Below are 22330 nucleotides of genomic sequence, written 5' to 3' on the forward strand. Positions count from 1 at the left end.
TGGTACAGAGTATGGCTGCAAATACATCACACAGGGCACAATTTCAAAATTTGCAGATGACACAAAACTTGAAAGTATAGTGAACACTGAGGAGGATAGTGATAGACTTCAAGAGGACATAGACAGGCTGGTGGAATGGGCAGATACATGGCAGATGAAATTTGAAAAGTGCAAAGTGATATATTTTGGTAGGAATAATGAGAAAAACAATATAAACTAAAGGGTACAATTCTAAAGGGGTGCTTGAACAGAGAGACCTGGGGGTATATGTTGATAAATCATTGAAGGTGGCAGGGCAGGTTGAGAAAGCGGTTAAAAAGCATACGGGATCCTTGGCATTATAAATAGAGACATATAGTACAAAAGCAAGGAAACTATGATGAACCTTTATAAAACACTGGTTCGGCCTTAATGGGAGTATTGTGTTCAATTTTGGGCACCGCACTTTATGAAGGATATGAAGGCCTTAGAGAGGGTGCAGAAAAGATTTACAAGAATGATCCCAGAGATGAGGGTAGACTGGAGAAGCTGAGGTTGTTCTCCTTAGAGGAGAGAAGGTTGAGAGGATATTTGATAGAGGTGTTCAAATCATGAGGGGTCCAGACAGAGTCGATAGAGAGAAAGTGTTCCCATTGGCGGAAGAATCAAGAACCAGAGGACACAGATTCCCTAGCCCACTGGACCAAACTTCCTCTAAGGAAGCCCCTGCCCTAGCCCTGACCTCACATATTTCTCCAGCTTTTCTCCGATCTCCCCTCATGACCTTTCCAAGCTCACCCTGTCGATGAGACCCACTTACTGCTCCCTTAACCCTATTCCCACCAAACTGCTGACCACCCAACTTCCTTTTCTGGCTCCCATGTTAGCTGACATTGTTAACGGTTTTCTCTCCTCAGATACGGTCCCCCTCTCTTTCAAATCTGCCATCATCACCACTCTCCTCAAAAAACCAACCCTCGACCCCTCTGTCCTTGCAAACTACCAACCCTTCCGCAGTCTCTAAATTGTCAGACTGCTTGTCCGACATCCAATTCTTGATGAGCAGAAATTTTCTCCAATTGATTATTGGGAAGACCGAAGCCATTTATTTCGGTCCCCGCCACAAACTCCGTTCCCTAGCCACTGACTCCAGCCCTCTCCCCAACTTCTGTCTGAGGCTGAACCAGACTGTTCGGAATCTTTCAACCACATATCCGCAGCATAACTAAGAATGCCTATTACCACCTCTGTAACATCGCCTGTCTCCACCCTTGTCTCAGCTCATCTGCTGCTGTAGCCCTCATCCATGCCTTTATTACCGCTAGACTTGACTATTCCAACACACTCCTGGCTGACCTCCCATTACACTGACGCGCTCAGCAGGCACCCACTGGCCACCACCGAGGGGGCAACGGAGCAGAGCACCGAGATGGTCATGGCAGTTGAGGCTTTTGACACTGCGGACTCCCTCATTACAGCCCACCAGATCAAACTCTGGACCAACAGAGATCCCCTCCTATCCATGATAAAGAAATGTGTCCCGACTGGGAATTGGGCGCCCGCACACAGGGCGTGCCCCGAGGAAGTCAGACCGTTTCAGAGAAGGATGGATGAGCTCTCCATCCAAGCTGACTGCCTGCTATGGGGCAGCCGGGTAGTCATGCCCCAGAAAGGAAGGGAAGCGTTCATCAGGGAACTCCACAGCGAGCACCCTGGCATCGTGTTAATGAAGGCCATTGCCCCATCACATGTATGGTGGCCGGGGATTGACTCAGACCTGGAACACTGGGTTCGCAGGTGCACGACGTGTGCCCAGCTGGGCAATGCCCCCAGGGAGGCCCACCTCAGCCCGTGGCCCTGGCCCACCAGACCATGGTCACGTATTCACGTAGACTATGCTGGCCTGTTCATGGGGAAAATGTTCCTGATAGTTGTCGACGCATACTCGAAGTGGATCGAGTGCATCGTATTGAACTCGTGCACGACATCTATCACCGTGGAGAGTCTGCGTACGGTTTTCGCAACCCATGGCTTGCCAGACATCCTGGTCAGCGACAATGGCCCGTGTTTCACCAGCCATGAATTCCAGGAGTTTATGTTGGGCACGTCCGGACAGCGCCATTCAAGCCGGTTTCCAATGGCCAGGCAGAACGGGCGAACCAATCATAAAACAGGGCATGCTACGCATCCAAGGACCTTCCCTTCAGTACTGCCTATCGCGCCTCCTGCTGGCCTACAGGTCCCGCCTACACTCGCTCACGGGAGTCCCGCCAACGGAACTCCTCATGAAACGCACGCTCAAGATGCAGCTGTCCATCATTCACCCAGCCCTGGCAGACATTGTTGAGGGCAAGCGCCAGTCCCAAACCGAGCTCCATGATCGAAACTCAAGGGGGGGGTGTATAGAAATAGATGACCCGGTATTTGTTCTTAACCATGCTTTGGGACCCAAGTGGCTTGAGGGCACCGTAATTGGCAAAGAAGGAAATAGAGTCATGGTGGTCCGACTAAACAATGGGCAGATATGCCGCAAACACTTGGACCAAGTAATGAAGGTTCAGCTTAGACACGGAGGAACCTGACGAAGAGCATAAGATGACACCCACACCACTGCCAGCGGACGAGCAACAAAGACAGTCCTCAGCATGCACAGTCCCTGCGGCCAGCCCAGACAGGCCGGAATCACCTCAAAGTGACAGAGATGCGTGCCGAGGCTCAGCCACAAGAGCCACAACTGCGGCGCTCCACGAGAGAGCGTCGACCACCTGACAGACTTAACCTCTGAAACAAAAAGACTTAAGGGGGGAGGTGATGTCATGTATTTAACCATCTTGCAATGACATAGTCATGTAACTGTAACTCATGTACACTGTACCTGTACCCTAGAAATGCACACCCTGACCACAGGGGGTGAACTTGCGAGAAACACTCCTCACCTGGGTTCCCAGGTATAAAAGGGGAGGTCCCACCCAGGGTCAGCACTCCTTGGTCCTGGCAATAAAGGTGAAGGTCACAGAGTGACCGTGTCCGATATATCTATGCCTCATGTGAGATTGTAGTAAGGTGCAGGGGAAGCAATACGGTGGAGGAGGATTTCCTGGAGTGCATAAGGGATGGTTTTCTAGACCAATATGTCGAGGAACCAACTAGGGGGGAGGCCATCTTAGACTGGGTGTTGTGTAATGAGAGAGGATTAATTAGCAATCTCATTGTGCGAGGCCCCTTGGGGAAGAGTGACCATAATATGGTGGAATTCTGCATTAGGATAGAGAATGAAACAGTTAATTCAGAGACCATGGTCCAGCACTTAAAGAAGGGTAACTTTGAAGGTATGAGGCGTGAATTGGCTAGGATAGATTGGCGAATGATACTTAAGGGGTTGACTGTGGATGGGCAATGGCAGACATTTAGAGACCGCATGGATGAACAACAACAATTGTACATTCCTGTCTGGCGTAAAAATAAAAAAGGGAAGGTGGCTCAACCGTGGCTATCAAGGGAAATCAGGGATAGTATTAAAGCCAAGGAAGTGGCATACAAATTGGCCAGAAATAGCAGCGAACCCGGGGACTGGGAGAAATTTAGAACTCAGCAGAGGAGGACAAAGGGTTTGATTAGGGCAGGGAAAATGGAGTACGAGAAGAAGCTTTCAGGGAACATTAAGGCAGATTGCAAAAGTTTCTATAGATATGTAAAGAGAAAAAGGTTAGTAAAGACAAACGTAGGTCCCCTGCAGTCAGAATCAGGGGAAGTCATAACGGGGAACAAAGAAATGGCAGACCAATTGAACAAGTACTTTGGTTCGATATTCACTAAGGAGGACACAAACAACCTTCCGGATATAAAAGGGGTCAGAGGGTCTAGTAAGGAGGAGGAACTGAGGGAAATCTTTATTAGTCGGGAAATTGTGTTGGGGAAATTGATGGGATTGAAGGCCGATAAATCCCCAGGGCCTGATGGACTGCATCCCAGAGTACTTAAGGAGGTGGCCTTGGAAATAGCGGATGCATTGACAGTCATTTTCCAACATTCCATTGACTCTGGATCAGTTCCTATCGAGTGGAGGGTAGCCAATGTAACCCCACTTTTAAAAAAAGAAGGGAGAGAGAAAACAGGGAATTATAGACCGGTCAGCCTGACCTCAGTAGTGGGTAAAATGATGGAATCAATTATTAAGGATGTCATAGCAGCGCATTTGGAAAAAGGTGACATGATAGGCCCAAGTCAGCATGGATTTGAGAAAGGGAAATCATGCTTGACAAATCTTCTGGAATTTTTTGAGGATGTTTCCAGTAAAGTGGACAAGGGAGAACCAGTTGATGTGGTATATTTGGACTTTCAGAAGGCTTTCGACAAGGTCCCACACAAGAGATTAATGTGCAAAGTTAAAGCACATGGGATTGGGGGTAGTGTGCTGACGTGGATTGAGAGCTGGTTGTCAGACAGGAAGCAAAGAGTCGGAGTAAATGGGGACTTTTCAGAATGGCAGGCAGTGACTAGTGGGGTACCGCAAGGTTCTGTGCTGGGGCCCCAGCTGTTTACATTGTACATTAATGATTTGGACGAGGGGATTAAATGTAGTATCTCCAAATTTGCGGATGACACTAAGTTGGGTGGCAGTGTGAGCTGCGAGGAGGATGCTATGAGGCTGCAGAGTGACTTGGATAGGTTAGGTGAGTGGGCAAATGCATGGCAGATGAAGTATAATGTGGATAAATGTGAGGTTATCCACTTTGGTGGTAAAAACAGAGAGACAGACTATTATCTGAATGGTGACAGATTAGGAAAAGGGGAGGTGCAACGAGACCTGGGTGTCATGATACATCAGTCATTGAAGGTTGGCATGCAGGTGCAGCAGGCGGTTAAGAAAGCAAATGGCATGTTGGCCTTCATAGCGAGGGAATTTGAGTACAGGGGCAGGGAGGTGTTGCTACAGTTGTACAGGGCCTTGGTGAGGCCACACCTGGAGTATTGTGTACAGTTTTGGTCTCCTAACTTGAGGAAGGACTTTCTTGCTATTGAGGGAGTGCAGCGAAGATTCACCAGACTGATTCCCGGGATGGTGGGACTGACCTATCAAGAAAGACTGGATCAACTGGGCTTGTATTCATTGGAGTTCAGAAGAATGAGAGGGGATCTCATAGAAACGTTTAAAATTCTGATGGGTTTAGACAAGTTAGATGCAGGAAGAATGTTCCCAATGTTGGGGAAGTCCAGAACCAGGGGTCACAGTCGAAGGATAAGGGGTAAGCCATTTAGGACCGAGATGAGGAGAAACTTCTTCACCCAGAGAGTGGTGAACCTGTGGAATTCTCTACCACAGAAAGTAGTTGAGGCCAATTCACTAAATATACTCAAAAGGAAGTTAGATGAAGTCCTTACTATTAGGGGGATCAAGGGGTATGGCGAGAAAGCAGGAATGGGGTACTGAAGTTGCATGTTCAGCCATGAACTCATTGAATGGCGGTGCAGGCTAGAAGGGCTGAATGGCCTACTCCTGCACCTATTTTCTATGTTTCTATGTTTCTAACTACAGTGGAGATTACATCTTCTTATGGAAAGGGAAACCAGAGGCAGAATGCTGCCTCCACAGAGTCGGCTACACCATCAAACACGAGCTGGTCGACTGCCTCAGAGACTCCCCCTGTGGGACTAACGAACGCCTCATGTCGCTTCGACTCACCCTATCCCGGAACCAGTGCGCCACAGTCATCAGTGCTTACGCCCCGACACTCGATGCAACAGATGAGGCCAAAGAGGGTTTTTACTCCAACCTCGAAAAATCCCTGCTCTGCGTCCCCGCGGGCGACAAACTGATCCTCCTCGGCGACTTCAACGCCAGGGTCAGCGGGGACACAGACCTCTGGGGAGGCGTGATTGGCAGAGAGGGGGTAGAGAAAGCCAGTTCCAGCAGTAGCTGGCTCCTGACAAAATGTCTAGATCGTGAACTTGTCTTCACCAACATCTTGTTCCACCGGAGGGATAAATACAAGGCATCGTGGCAACACCCTCGCTCTAAGCACTGGCACCTGTTCGACTATGTCATCGTCCGAGCCAGGAATCGCAAGGATGTGCGCATCACTCATGTCATGACAGGAGCTGACGACTGCTGGACGGACCACTGCCTAATCCGATCCATCATTGACGTCAACATAGCCCCAAAGCGAAGGGGGCAACAGAAGCATTGTCGCAAAAAAGTCAATGCCGGAGCACTTATGGACCCAGCTAAGAGAATCCTTTGCAGTCAGCGCCTCACAGCTAACCTGGCGTGCCTTGATGACCCCGAGACGCAGAATGCCCACAGCGCTTGGTCTGCCCTCCAGGCCTTCATAACCAGTGTCTGCAAGGAGACGCTCGGTCACTCAACCAGGAAACACCAGGACTGGTTTGATGAGAATGATCAGGAGATTCAAGAACTAATAGACTGCAAGCGCAGGACATTTCTGAGCCTTAAACAGCGACCCAACTCGGGAGCAGCAAAGCAGCATTACAGACGGCTAAAGGCTAAGGTCCAACAAAAAACCCGGGACCTAAAGAACAGGTGGTGGATGGAGAAAGCACAGGAGATACAGCAGCTGGCCGACAGCCATGATGTGCGAGGATTCTTCATCGCAGTCAAGGCCACATACGGACCAAACTCCCAAGGCCCCACCCCACTCCTGGCCAAGAACAGGGAAACACTCATCAAGGACACCGAGGCAGTCAGGGCCCGCTGGAAGGAATACTTCGAAGATCTCCTCAACCGAGACTCTGCCTTTGACTCGTGTGTCCTCGACCCCATTCCGCAGCATGCTATCTGCCACCACCTCAGTGAGACCTCAACACTGCATGAGGTAGAAAAGGCCATAATACAGCTAAAAAACAACAAGACTACGGGAGCGGATGGAATCCCTGCTGAGGCACTGAAGTATGGCAGAGAGGCACTACTGGCGCGAATACACGACCTCATCTCTCTCATCTGGAGGGAGGAGAGCATGCCGGGAGATCTTAGAGATGCAGTGATCGTGACCATCTTTTAAAAAGGGGACAAGTCCGACTGCGGCAACTACAGAGGAATCTCCCTGCTATCAACCACTGGGAAAGTCGTCGCTAGAGTCCTCCTCAATCGTCATCTCCCCATGGCCGAGGAGCTCCTCCCGGAGTCGCAGTGCGGATTTCGTCCCCTCCGGGGCACAACGGACATGATTTTTGTAGTGTGACAGCTACAGGAAAAATTCAGGAAACAGCGCCAGCCCTTATACATGGCCTTCTTCAACCTTACAAAGGCCTTTGACACTGTCAACCACGATGGTCTATGGAGCGTCCTCCTCCGTTTCGGATGCCCCAAAAGTACATCACCATACTCCACCTGCTCCACGACAACATGCAAGCCGTGATCCTTACCAACGGATCCATCACAGACCCAATTTATGTCCAGACCGGTGTCAAGCAGGGCTGTGTCATTACCCCAACCCTCTTCTCAATCTTCCTCGCTGCCATGCTCCACCTCAGTTGATAAGCTCCCCACAGAAGTGGAGCTAAACTACAAAACCAGTGGGAAGCTGTTCAACCTTCGCCGTCTCCAGGCCAGGTCCAAGACCACTCCAACCTCTGTCGTCGAGCTACAGTATGCGGACGACGCCTGCATCTGGGCACACACAGAGACTGAACTCCAGGACATATTAGACGTATTTACCGAGACGTATGAAAGCATGGGCCTTACGCTAAACATTAGTAAGACAAAGGTCTTCCACCAGCTTGTCCTCGCCGCACAGCACTGCCCCCCAGACATCAAGATCCACGGTGTGGCCCTGGACAATATGGACCACATTCCCTATCTCGGGAGCCTCCTATCAACATGAGCAGGCATTGATGATGAGATCCAACACCGCCTCCAATGCATTAGTGCAGCCTTCGGCCACCTGAGGAAAAGAGTGTTTGAAGATCAGTCCCTCAAAACTGTCACCAAGCTCATGGTCTACAGGGCCATAATAATACCCGCCCTCCTGTATGATTCAGAGACGTGGACCATGTACAGTTGACACCTCAAGTCGCTGGAGAAATACCACCAGCGATGTCTCCGCAAGATCCTGCAAATCCCCTGGGAGGACAAACGCACAAACATTAGCGTCCTCGTCCAGGCCAACATCCCCAGCATTGAAGCACTGACCACACTTGATCAGCTCCACTGGGCAGGCCACATAGTTCGCAGGCCAGACACGAGACTCCCAAAGCAAGCACTCTACCTAGAACTTGTCCACGGCAAACGAGCCAAAGGCAGGCAGAGGAAACATTACAAGGACACCCTCAAAGCCTCCCTGATAAAGTGCGACATCCCCACTGACACCTGGCTGTCCTTGGCCATAGACCGCCCTAAGTGGAGGAAGTTCATTTGGGAGGGCGCTGAACTCCTTGAGTATCGTCGCCGAGAGCATGCAGGAATCAAGCGCAGGCAGCGGAAGGAGCGTGTGGCAAACCAGACTCCCTGCCCACCCTTTCCCTCAACAACTATCTGTCCCACCTGTGACAGAGTCTGTGGTTCTCGTATTGGACTGTACAGCCATCTAAGAACTCACGCTAAGAATGGAAGCAAGTCTTCCTCGATTCCGAGGGACTGCCTATGATGGTGATGTGTGTGTGTGTGTGTGTGTGTGCGTGCATTGAAGCACTGACCACACTCAATCAGCTCCGCTGGGCAGGCCACATAGTTCGCATGCCACAGACACGGGACTCCCAAAGTAAGTGCTTTACTCGGAGCTCCTTCACGGCAAATGAGCCAAAGCTGGGCAGCAGAAACGTTACAAGGACACCCTCAAAGCCTCCCTGATAAAGTGCGATATCCCCACCGACACCTGGGAGTCCCTGGCCAAAGATCGCCCTAAGTGGAGGAAGTGCATCCGGGAGGGCGCTGAGCACCTCGAGTCTCAACGCCGAGAGCATGCAGAAATCAAGCGCAGACAGTGGAAAGAGCATGCCCACCCCTTCCCTCAACGACTATCTGTCCCACCTGTGACAGAGTCTGCCGCTCTTGTATTGGACTGTTCAGCCAGCAAAGAACTCACCTCAGGAGTGGAAGCAAATCTTCCTCGATTCCGAGGGACTGCCTATGAAGATGATGATGATGACCAGGGGTGAGGGGCTTCAGTTTTGTGGCAAGGCTGGAGAAGCTAGCGTTGTTCTCCTTAGAATGGAGAAGGTTAAGAGGAGATTTGATAGTGCTGTTCAAAGTCGTGAATGGTTTTGATAGAGTAAGTAAGGAGAAACTGTTTCCATTGGTAGAAGGGTCAATAACCAAAGGACACAGGTTTAAGGTGATTCACAAAAGAACCAGAGGCGACATGAAGTTACATTTTTTAACACAGCGAGTTGTGATCTGGAATGTATTGCCTGAAAGCATAGTGGAAGCAGATTCAGTAGTAACATTCAAAAGAGAATTGGATAAATTATTGAAGGGAAAACATTTGTAGGCTATGAGGAAAGTGCTGGGAATGGGATTAATTTGATACCTCTGTCAAAGTGCCGGCACAGGCACAAAGGGCTAAATGGCCTCCTTCTGTGTTGTCGGATTGTATGATTAGATGTGTACTATACTCTCTCCTCTAGGTTGGTGTTTCTGTTCCTCTTGCTACTGCTCTGTAAAGTGCCTTGAGGGTGATATATGAATGCAAATTGTTGTATATCTATGCTACTTTCAAGGAAAATTAAAGTACAAAGAAACTTCTCTGTTAAAAAAAAGAACCATGCACTTGTTACAAATTTGGACTTAGCATAAATGCCTTCTCAGGTTTAGTGGCATTAATCAGTCATGTAAGAAGTCTGAACAACGTACTTTTTGGGGAGTTGACTTATCCTGCCCAACATCTACTTGTATAACAGCATCATCTTGCAACTTGAACCAGTAACTTGATTCACACATGTAATCCATGTGTCTCCAAAGGCAGACTGAACAAAAATTGGCGATATGACGTTTAATAACATTTTGTAAACATTTGTATGTTTACTTGATTTTAAATTTTATTTCAAATCAAGTAATCATACAGAGGCACAATTATGATCAAGTTCACTTGGTTCAATCAGTACAATTTTTCTTCATGTAATAATACAAAAATGTCCCCACATCACTGGGCCATCTCGCTAACTAATTTTGAACTTGTCCTGCATTCTATCCTTATTGTAGCCTTTTTGTGGGCCTTACTATTTCACTGCTTTCTGTGTCAAAAACCTAGCTGCCTGCACAGCATCCTGTTTCAAGCGCCTTTTTGTCTGCATTTGCCTCTGTATTTTATCTCTTATTGCTCAAAGCCAGAAAAAGAAGGCCTGTCAAGCAATGTTTCCTCTAATTTTCTTTTGGGTGTATGGAACCTTTAACTGGCTGAGCGACCCATTCAAATTTTTGTGCAGCGCGGTTTCTTGCATTGAAAAGCCAGTGAGCAGTCTGCGTGGGACCTCCAGACCACTGCGTGGTCGTGTAACTTAGTGTGAATGTTGTTGACTCCCCAATATAGTGGATGTGAGGTGCTTATCAATTACTGACACAAACTAACTAATTGCTTATTATTTATAATCTAATCGGGGGACAAAATTTAAGCAAGCTTATTAGCGTCTTAACTACCTATTGTGTCAGATGCTTTAAAAAATTTTGCATGAATACACTTTGTTTTAAAATACAACAGTTACAGTAACTCTTTTCCCAAATCATTCCTGTGGAAAAAGATTCAGAACATGACAAAATGTGGCAGCGCTCAAACAAGGAATGTTTAATTTATTTGAGGGTAAATGCTTTCTCTGCTGGTCTGCCTAAGCCACAATAGTTTTTAGAGGATTACATTCTCAAGTCTGCATCAATGCCACACTCAGCCTAGTTACTATAACTCTTCCTCTAATCAAGATCTTTTAAATGATAAAGAGATTTAATAGGGTAGTTAGAGAGAAACTATTTCCTCTGGTAGGAGGATCTAGAATGAGGCACAATCTTAATATTAGAGCTGGACCATTTAGGAGTGAAATCAAGAAGTGTTTCTTCACACAAAGGGGAGTGGAAATCTGGACCTCTCACCTGCAAAAGGCTGTGGATGCTGGGATAATTGAAATTTTTAAGAATGAGATTGATAGATTTTTGTTGGCTGGGAATATAAAGGAATGTTGAGCAAAGGAGGTTACATGGAGTTTGAGGTACAGACCAGCCATGATCTTGTTGAATGGTGGAATGGTGTTCCCCTGTTCTGATGTTCCCTCCACAGAAAGTATCTGACCTTCTTTCACTCTTTCCTGCAACAATGGAGGCCAAGATGAAGAACTCAGTGGTATGATGGTTTAAACCAATATCCAATCCTTCAGCACAAATTACTGTTGCCATTCTTTCGGAAACTTCTCTTTTAAGTGTTCGCGATTCATTCAAATTTAAAAAAAATAAATTGCAGGATTAATTTTTCCAGTGAATCACAAACACAAGAAATAGCACTCTACAGGAAATTGCAGGACTAAATGAAACAAACGAGCATTTAAGTAGCACCTTTCATGACCTCAGTTTATCGTAAAGTGCTTTACTTTTGAAATATAGTTTCTGTTGTAATGTAGCAGCCAAATTGCACAGAGCAAGCTCCCGTAACCAGCAATGAAATGAATTCCTCTTTAATTTATTTGTTTTAGCTGTTGATTGAGGGCTAAATGTTGGCCAGGACACTGGGGAGAACTCTGGTCTTCTTTGAATTGTGCCATGAGATATTTTATGTCCACCCAAGAGGACGGACGGTGCCTCATTTTAACACCTCGTCTGAAAGACAGCACCTGCAACAGTGCAGCACACCCTCAGTAGTGCACTGGAGTGTCAGCCTGGGTTATATGCTCAAGTCTTTGGAGTGGGACTTGAACCCACAACCTCCTGACTCAGAGGCAAGAGTGCTAGTGATTGAGCCGAGGCTGACACCTTGATTAGCAAGTGAATTGCTCTCCAAAATCCTAAGGGATGGCAATGCTGGCTGAAAGAAGTATTGGAAAGCAGAATTCTCTTAGCACTGGCAGCCATTGTAATCAAGGTCCTCCTTAAAGAGTATTATGTTCTACAACAAACGTCCCATGACATTCAGTGACATTACCATTACTGAATCCCCCACCATCAACATCCTGAGAGTCACCATTGATCAGAAACTTAACTGGACCAGCCACATAAATACTGTGGCTACAAGAGCGGGTCAGAGGCTGGGTATTCTCCAACGAGTGACTCACTTCCTGACTCCCCAAAGTCTTTCCACCATCTGCAAGGCACAAGTCAGGAGTGGATGGAATATTCTCCACTTGCTTAAATGAGTGCAGCTCAAGAAGCTCAACACCATCCAGGACAAAGTAGCCTGCTTGATTGGCACCCCATCCACCACCTTAAATATTCACTCCCCCGGCACACTGTGGCTGCAGTGTGTACCATCTACAAGATGCTCAGCAGCAACTCGCCAAGGCATCTTTGACTGTACCTCTCAAACCTGTGACCTCTACCATCTAGAAGGTCAAGGGCAGCAGGTGCATGGGAATACCATCACCTGCAAGTTCCCCTCCAAGCCACACACCATCCTGACTTGAAAGTATATCGCTGTTCCTTCATCCACTGAGCCAAAATCCTGGAACTCCTTCCCCAACAGCTCTGTGGGAGTACCTTCACCACAGGAACTGCAGAGGTTCAAGAAGGAGGCTCACTACCACTTTCTCAAGGGCAGTTAGCAAAGGCAATAAATGATGATCTTGCCAGATACGCCCACATCCCATGAACAAATAAAAAAACATATTTACAAGCTGATGAAAATTTGCTGATGAGTTTATAGATTTTCAGATTACTGCGTTCACTTGAGCCACTCAGGACTGTCAGGGTAAATGATACTAGCAGCATAAATGAGAGAGCTGACCAACAATTTCCACGCCATTGTGCTAATTTTAGTACTTCGTGATTGCTTCGTAATTTCTGCTTTTTTTTTGCTGAAGTTAGTGAGCGGCAGTAAATGTTTCAGAGTACGAGGGCGCACGTGTGGACAAGCGCTCGACACATCGGAATCTGAGGTTAGTGCGGTCTTCCGACTGGGAACAACTGCTATTTTCCAGCTTGCGTCTGGTTTTGTCATCTTATTCGTTAAAGGGGGGCAGAGCGATCCCTTTATCAGATTCAGAGCATGGATGTGTCAGTGTCTTGGGTCTTGTCGTCAGTTGAGAAACCCCCACAAAGAACCACCTACATTGCGAAGGGCTTATCATGAACTATCTTTCTGCAGTCTGGGCCGGGCAGTGCTCAGCATATGCTGTTTCCAGTCTGACCTTAATCACACTGAAGTGGGGCTAGCAGTTAAAGATGATAATCGGCGTTGTTCACCATATATATATGTAAAAATAAGAAGTATGAGCATCTACTAATGCGACATAAACCCGGATTCTCCAGAGCTGGAGTGTGAGAGAGCTGGCGACACTCACATCATAGTTCATGGACATTCATTCGAGTTCCATCACTTTGCTTTACAACTGACTCCAAGAACTGGTTTATGTGGATAGTCAATGCATCAACTATGGCAGACTCTGTATTTTTTGAGAAACAGATTATGTGTGTGGTAAGTTATTTTATTTTTATCCTCTCTCTTTAAAAAAGTGAATGCTGATTGTTTTCCCCCTCTGCACCCTTCCAATTGCTGGCCACGATTCACAGCTAGGCATGTGCTGTTGAGGTTCTGCCTTTCTTTTAAATTTTCATTTTTTTTAAATTTGATTAACTCAAGACTATGTACAAGCTGCTTATACACGCCCACACATTACTGTCTCCATTTGAGAATGCGAGCAGGGTGTTGAAAAGCTCGTTACTTGTTGCAGGATATAAGAATGACAACATAGGAAACTAATGTCCCCATGACCGAAGATCTCCTTAACGATGAAAGGGAACTGCAGGAATGGAAGAACCCCTATTAACTTAATATTGCGTGCCTATTTCCTCTGTTGCAATGACAAACGCTGCAAACTTCTGTCATCAAAAGTTCTGAAATTGTTTACATTTCCCGTGTGTTTAAAGAAAAATGATGACGAGGTATGCTTTGGTCCTTATATCCAGGGCAGGCTGCTGGTTTGTTGTGTCACAGACCCCCCCTTGGTTATGATGACCCTGTGTTCGGTTTAACAAACCCTTTCTGTGCAGTCGTGTTCCTTTAAATAATTGCTGCAGCCACTTCCTGTGGTGTTACAGATACTGTTTAAATCTGTTTGCCGTTATCATTGAAATGTGAATTGTGTCAGTGACGTTCGGGTAATGCTTAATGGTTTTCAGTATCATTCACAAACTATTTCTCCGAAAGTCTTTTTGCAACAAGTTCGACCATCTCAAGTTAACAGATGGTTTGTGATAAGAACTAGTGAGGGCTCCTTAAACCAAAGATTATTTAAACAATGTGATCATAGGCCCAAATGTTACCAACATTAACAGCAAAGTATGTCAAAGTTTTAAAAAAAGCACTGCTAATGCCCTATTTTCTTAAACATCCACTCGGCCCACCACCGGAGTACTGTGGCCAGTGTGTACTATATACAGGATAAAGCTTCAACCACTGCAGATCTCAAACCCATGACCTCCAACACCGAGAACAAGGGCAGCAGGTGCATGGGAGCACCATCACCTCCAACTTCCCCTCCCAAATCACACACCATCCTGACTTGGACATATATCGCTGTTCCTTCATCGTCGCTGGGCCAAAATCCTAGAACTCTCTGCCTAACAGCACTGTGGTTGTACCTTTACCACACGGACTACAGTGGTTCAGAAAGAAGGCGGCTCACCACCACCACCTTCTCAAGGGCAACTAGGGATAGGCAATAAATGCCAGCCTTGCTAGTGACGCCGGCAGCCTGAGAATGATTTTTTTAAAATCAAAACATTATAAGCCAATCACTGCTTTGGAATATAGCATTACATCCAGACTAACCTGTTAGTGGCACAGGATATATTATAATGCGTTTTCCAAATGTGATTCTATGAACATATTTTATAAATGCTGCAGGATTTTTTTCTCTCCTGATAATTAACTACTAATGATGAGAAGGTGGAGTAAATCTCCCCTCTTGTGGTCAGTAATATTTGGGCTTGTTTTATTGCATTCAGAGTTTACTGACATATGCTTTAAATAACTGCGACAATTTAAAAAAAACGTCTGTTGCCAGGGAGATGTAGTGATTTATAGTACATAAAATAATTTGAACATATTCAAAACAGCTCAACTGCAGGTTTTCATTCATGAACTGATCCCGAAATGTCTCAATTTATACAGTTGCATACACCCACATTCATCTGTGTTGAAATTTACAGTAAATTGTCTATCTCACCTACTCTCTGGTTACAATCATCCATCTAGTGTTTTAAATGGTCACTTTAAGATGGGTGTGTGTCAACCCATTTCATCCTAGAACTTTGGCTTTGCAGCTGAGTGGTTTTTGTGGTTGGGTTTTTGCTTTGCATTTTTGATTTGAATTATAGGTTGGGGTTGGACTAAAGTGCTCCGTGCTCTCCATCATTGCGAACATTTTGTTACAAGGAATAATAACCCCCTTTTACCTTGTCGGAGTGTCATTAACTGCTGATGCACAGTTCTTCCATCACGTAAGTGGTGTGACCAGCAGACTTTCTTTTGTGATTTGGAGTCAGATGAACAGCTCCCTGTAAAGTGCCACTAAATACGCTGGTTCTGCATGCCATCGTGCATTGAAAGCTCCAGTGGAGGTTTCTGCATTGGGCTCCAATTTGTCTTCAGAGAGCTCTGGCAGGTAATAACTATAAATCAGAGAGATAAGCAAACAGATATTGGTGTAGTGCCACTTTCCATGCTGTACAACAAAGGTGAAAGGGTAAAAAAAATATTCTTTAGCTTAAACAAACACAACTTTATATAGCGCCTTTAATGTAATAAAGCGTACTATGGTGCTTCCCAGGAGCGTAATCAAACAAAATTTGACACTGAGCCACATAAAGAGATATTAGGACAGGCGACTGGGGTAGGTTTTAAGAAACGTCTTAAAGGAAGAGAGAGATAGAGAGAGGCGGAGAGATTTAGGGAGGGAATTCCAGACTTGGGGCCAAGGCACCTGAAGACACAGCTGCCAATGGTGTTACGATGAAAATTGGGGATGTGCAAAAGGCCAGAATTGGAGGAGAGCAAAGTTCTCAGAGGGTTGTATGGCTGGAGAAGGTTACTGAAATAGGAAGGGGCGAGGCCATGGAGGGATTAAAAACAAAGATGAGAATTTTAAAATCAAAGTGTTGCCAGACCTGGAACCAATGTAAGCCAGTGAGCACAGGGGTGATGGGTGAATGGGACTTGCTGTGAGTCAGGATACGGGCAGCAGAGTTTTCCATGAGCTCATGTTTACGGTGGGAGGCTGGCCAGGAGAGCACTGGAATAGTCGAGTCTAGAGGTAACAAAGGCATGGATAAGGGTTTCAAACAGGAGAGCTAATGGGATTAATTTTTTTCTTGTTATACGCTCTCTCTACCTTACTTGATTAATTAAAACTGATGCTGCCACAGAGGTTGATTAACCTGCCAACATTCACTATCCAGGCTTAAAATGGCATTTTGAGTGAGCTACTGGACGTTGGCTGGCACCCTTGGAATTATAGGGCAATTCCAGCACGGACTGATGTGCTCCCAGTGTGGAGCCTCACTAGTTGGATGGTCAGCAGTTTAGTGTAGATATGGTCAAGGGAGGAGGTGATGGATCTAATGGACAAGTTGATCTTGGAAAAGGCATGAGAAAAGATAGGACATATACTGGGGAAAGACGTGGGCGCGATTTCCCCTACCTCGGTGGGCGATGTCAGTGGCGGGTCCCAACCATGCTGCTGGCTCCAGCACGCTGTGCGGAATTATTTTACATTGATTGGGCATGTTAAGCCCGCCCGGCGCATTTGCCGGCCAATTGAAGGAAGCGGGCCTGATGAATTAATTTGATGACACGTCATCGGCTGGTTTCCTTAAAGGGACCAAGTGCAAATTTATTTTGACTGTTGTGCTGTCAGTGTTCTACAACATTGAGGTGCTCCAAACATTGACAAGCACTGCACAGAGGTGCATGGCTAAACCCAGGCTCTCCCATGACTCCCTCACTATGTTTATGGAGGGAGTCTCGGCACGTAGGGAGGTTCTCTTCCCTTCCAATAGGCAAACGAGACCTCCCCAGAAGACAATGCAGCCTGGTTGCACATTGCACTGGAGGACACAAGCAGGGATGTCATCAGGATGACCAGGCTGCAGTGGTGGAAACCTTTGAATGATCTCAGTAGATCATGAAACGTTACTGCAAAGCCACACTCAACCTCATTCTGCTGTGCTTCTCATCACATCCCCATCACTCTGCCTTCCCAACTCTACTCCTGCACATCCTTACTCACACCAACTTACCTTGCACCTCCACCCATCCCTCTCTACCACATTATCACTTCCCCATCTCACTAGCCACCCCTCATATTCACCCTTATCCTAGTCCAATCATACCAACTAACAACACACTTGGGTGTTTTATGCAATGTTCATGTAAAGTTCCTGTTAATGTGGTGTCAAACATTGAAACTTTTATTTATCCTTGGACAGATCTCTGTGCATCATTGGTAGTGGCTTAGTGAGTTGCAATGAATGGTGAGACATAACGGTACCCCCCCCCCCCCCCCCGCAATGCTGATGAGTATGGCAGGAATGGCTTAGGCATTGTAGGGACACTTTATAGTGTTGATGTGGAATGTTGCCACACTGGTGCATCATGCGGCAACCAATGCGTGCAGCATTGAGTGAAGTAAATCTGGCCATGGTGAGGCCATCCCTGGCGTCCCAGGCAGCAATGTGGTCAGGTGCTGATGCCCTGTGTCATGTGTAGCATCAGATGATTGCGGAGAAGGTTGGTGTTATGGGGCTGCTGGTGTGCCTGGTGCTGCTGGTGTTAGGGCTGATTGTGGTAGGACTCTGGGGACCAAGGTTAGATAGTTTCAAGGGCACGGATGCTAATGTAATAGATGGCGGGTGAACTTGCGATGACAGAAGCGATCTGTCAACGGTGAGAGAGGTTGTTCCAATGAGGTGACATAGGATAGAGAGTTTACTCCAAATACTTACAACCTGCATAAAGCTCAATCTGTCTTCCAAATGCAGTAAGCAACAGCTTCTGAGCTTGGAAAGTGAACAGCTGTGAGATGGAAGCTTTTATAGCACATTTGCAGCTGTCAAGTAATGAGACGATTCCATTCTCATCCTTACTTTCAAATCCCTCCATGGCCTTGCCTCTCCCATACTGCAATGTGTGCACACTAGGTCCATGCAGCAGAGCAGGTCTCCAGTTGTCCTGGTTAATCCTTGCCACTGGATAAAGGCCTAGCTCTGTCAAGCCCGTGTGGTGGCTGATGTGCAACGGTCACCACACGTTAAAAAAATCCATGCACAGGCTTCTTCCACCCCCTCAGTTGGAGTTCAGGTCTGGAACATTGGGTCCTTCATTGAAACATCTATGAACTCGTGTGGAAGCAAGTCATCCTCGTTCGAAGGACCGCCTGTGATTGATTGAATCACCTCCAGCCCCATGATTTCCCGAGATGTCTGCACTCCTCTAATTCTGCCCTCTTGAGCATCCCTGATATAATCACTCAACCATTGGTGGCCGTGCCTTCTGTTGCCTGGGCCCTAAGCTCTGTAACTCCCTGCCTAAACTTCTCCGCCTCTCTACCTCTCTTTCCTCCTTCAAGACGCTCCTTAAAACATACCTCTTTGAGCTGCACTAATTTCTACTTATGCGGCTCGGTGTCAAATTTATTATCTCATAATACTCCTGTGAAGCGCCTTGGGACATTTCACTACGTTAAATGCGCGATATAAATACAAGTTGTTGTTGTTGTCATACTATTCCCAACCTCCTTACCTGACATGATCTCCAAGCAGAGTGGACCCCGTGGGCGACCTCGTAAAATGTAAAGGCGAGCTCAAAATATTTCTTAATGGTCTGTTAACAAGGCCATAATGACCTGAAGTGCCTCCCCTACTGCTGCGTGTCGGGTCTGTCCAGCACTGACAGACCCAACATCTGGAAAAGACGCTTGACATCCGGGTCCCGCTGATCCCTCAGAAAACTCCTCCCGTGGATTCAAGGCTAGGGCAGAGGGAGCCTGGGGGGGGAAGTTTGTTAGAGGGGTTTAAGGAGAGAGTTGGTGGTGCAGAAAAGAAACCTGAGATTATCTTTGCTCTCTAGGATGGTCCTGGAGTAATGTGTGTTTCAGGTACATAAGAATGTGTTCTGATTGCGCTTAATGGAATCCTACCAGATACGGTGATGGATGGCTAAACCAGTTGTCTGTGGGATACGTAAGGGTGCAAAAATAGGAGTCATACCAAGGGGATCGGCTGGGATGTGACAAGGTGGGCACGAGGGAGGGGTTAAGCAGATTAAGCAGCTGTAGAAGTGTTGTGGCAAATGGAGAGCCAAAGGCTAGGCAGTTGGAATTTAGAAAATGCAGATTTAAGTGATTTGGAGGAGAGCATTTCCAAGGACGGACACAGAAGGAAGTGGTTTTGGATGGGTGGTGAGACATACAAGGAATTGGTCGGAGATGGCCTTGTCTGTGATAGAAAGCCCAGGGCGTGGTAAGGTCAAGTGGGTGGCTGTGAGTATGGATAGAAGAGATTCTAGAATTTTAGGAATGACAGGAGGTCACAAAATTTAGAGGTGAGAGAGAAAGAGGAGCTGAGATGAAGTCCGAAATCACAAAGGACAAGGAGTCGCTCAGTGCATGGGCTGAAGGAGGAAAGGTGAGAGAATATCTTGGTGAGAAATTTTAGGGTGCAGTATTGTTATCATGGAAAAGTATTTGGCAAACAAATGAAAAATGTTCTCTAATACAAATGCTATGACATTGAAACAAAGTCATTGTGCTATTTGTGTGTGCGGTTTGATGATTTTTTCCCACTTCCAATATTTTCCAATCCTCTCCTGGAGGTTCTGAGTGTTTTCTAGGGATATGATTTCACAGACAACTTCCCCCCATATCTCCATTCTTCAAGTGTGACTCTAGACACTGAACGCTAGTAGGCTGTTCAAGTGTGTGAAGCCTCATCCTATCTGGACATTCTAGCAGGAAACATTCAACTGCAATCTGCTGTGGAAACCGTTACTGATTTTAAGACTCTCTCGCTGAAGTGCATGAGGCCAATTGTGTTGCTAATGCTACAGTGCCAGCTGAAATCAGCTAATTCATTAAAGACTGGATCCAATCTGGGATCTTTTTGAGCTGCGTGAGTTACTTGCATCAAGCAGTGCCTTTACCAAATGAGCAAATGAATTTATTAATTACAAAAAATAGCACATTCTCCTCACTCCTCTCCCTCTCCATCATCCTCTAAAGCTACGCGAGGACACGATAGCAGAACAAGTATCTGGCAGATGTCAGCCTTCTTCAGTGAGAATCACTTGTTTATGAATGTGTTATAAACTAAAATAGGTGCTTCCTGTGCCTTAAACACACAGATGTTTGCTAAAGGCAGTTTGCAAAAAGCCTGTAAAAGAAGCTTTATATGGATAGAGGTCAGGAGTAGATTAAAAAGTGCATTTACTAGAGCATTGAAATAGAGATACTCCCACTCTCACCAGTCTGTTACTAGTCTCGGTCCATGCTGAGCAGTTTTAATAGAGTAGATAGGGAAAAACTGTTTCCACTGGCGAGAGGGTCAGTAACCTGAGGACACAGTTTTAAGTTAATTAGCAAAATAATCAGAGGGGGGATGAAGAGAAATTTGTTTACGCAACGAGTTGTTAATGATCTGGATTGCACTGCCTGAAAGGGTGGTGGCAGCAGAGTTAATAGTAACTATCAAAAGAGAATTGGATGTATACTTGAAAAGGAAACATTTGCAGGGCTATGGGAAAAAAGCAGGCGTGGGATTAATTGGATAGCTCTATCAAAGAACTGGCATAGGCATGATGGGCTGAATGGCCTCCTTCTGTGCTGCAAGAGTCTATGCTTCTATTAGACTACAGGTGGAGCGTCCAAAATCCGGAAATCTTAAGACCGAGGCCGTTCCGGATTTCGGGTATTTCTGGATTTCAGAATGTCTTTCTGACGTCCCGAATCTGGAAGTGCCCGGGCTGAGGTTGGGGTATTTCTGGATTTCGGGACGTCTTTCCGATGTCCCAAAACTGGAAACGCCCGGGCCGAGGTGTGGAGAGTGGGGGCCATCGAAGTGTGGAGAGTGGGGGCCACTGCGGTGTGGAGAGCGGGGGGCCGAGGTCAGGGGTCGGGGGTTCCGGGTCAGAGGTTGGCGGCCAGGAAAAACCTGTGTTGAAGACCTGCTAAAAAGGTAAGTTAAAGTTTTTATTTTCAATGGTTAATTCCGTTTTTTTTTAAATCCAAAAAAATGTCCGGATTCCGGAACATTTTCCGGATTCCGGATGACCCCGCCACAGATCGTCCCTGTGTCCGGATTCCGTAACATTCCGAATTTTGGAACTCCGGATTTCAAACGCTCAACCTGCATTATATTTCAAGCTCTGAATTTAATATCAATTCTCCCACTCTCTCTCTCTGCCCCGCTCTCACTCTCACTCTCTGCCCTTCTATCTCTCTCTGACCCCTCTCCTTCTCTCTCTCTCCCCTCTCCCTCTCTCTCTCTCTCCCCTTTCCTTCTGCCCCCTCTCTCTAACTCTCTCCCCCTCTCAATTCTTTATCAGTGATTATCAAAATCCACGACGAGGCCTTGAACAACATGGACCATTTTCAATACCTCAGGAGCCTACTGTCAGCAAGAGCAGACATTGACGACGAGATCCAACACTACCTTCAGTGCACTAGCACAGCCTTCGGTCGCCTGAGAAAGAAAGTGTTCGAAGACCAGGACCTCAAATCCGGCACCAAGCATATGGTCTACCGCCCTCCTATATGGCTCAGAGACGTGGACTCTATACAGCAGACACCTTAAAATGCTGGAGAAGTATCATCAAAGCTGCCTCCACAAGATCCTGTAAATTCATTGGCAGAATAGACGCACCAACGTCAGTGTTCTCGCTCAGGCCTACATCCCCCACACTCGATCAGCTCCGTTGGGCGGGCCACATCGTCTGCATGCCTGACAAGAGACTCCCAAAGCAAGCGCTCTATCAGAAGCTTCGACACGGCAAGCGAGCCCAAGGTGGGCTGAGGAAACGCTGAACTTCTTCAAAGCCTCCTTGATAAAGTGAAACATCCCCACCAACACCTGGAATCCCTGGCCCACGACTGTCCAAAGTGGAGGAAGAGCTTCCGGGAGGGCACTGAGCATCTCAAGTCCCATCGCCGAGAACAAGTCGAAGCCAAGCGCAGACAGCGGAAGGAGCATGCGTCAACCCAGGCTCCCCAC

At 46.8% G+C, this 22330-nt stretch overlaps 1 protein-coding gene across 4 annotated transcripts in view; it reads left to right on the top strand.

Moving 5' to 3' along the window:
- Window positions 1–22330, top strand: part of LOC139276258 (rho GTPase-activating protein 6) — a 686192-nt gene that overhangs the window by 292178 nt on the left and 371684 nt on the right. Inside the window, exon 1 of one of the 4 annotated variants that reach the window (XM_070893983.1) lies at window positions 13038–13541. The exons of the other annotated variants lie outside the window; for them this stretch is intronic. Coding sequence (XP_070750084.1) covers window positions 13476–13541 — 66 coding nt within the window. The 5' untranslated portion in view covers window positions 13038–13475. Of the gene's footprint in view, window positions 1–13037; window positions 13542–22330 lie in introns of those variants that run through there. 4 annotated transcript variants of the gene reach the window in all.

The sequence above is a fragment of the Pristiophorus japonicus genome, chromosome 11, assembly GCF_044704955.1.
Source record: "Pristiophorus japonicus isolate sPriJap1 chromosome 11, sPriJap1.hap1, whole genome shotgun sequence".
NCBI lineage: Eukaryota > Metazoa > Chordata > Chondrichthyes > Pristiophoridae > Pristiophorus > Pristiophorus japonicus.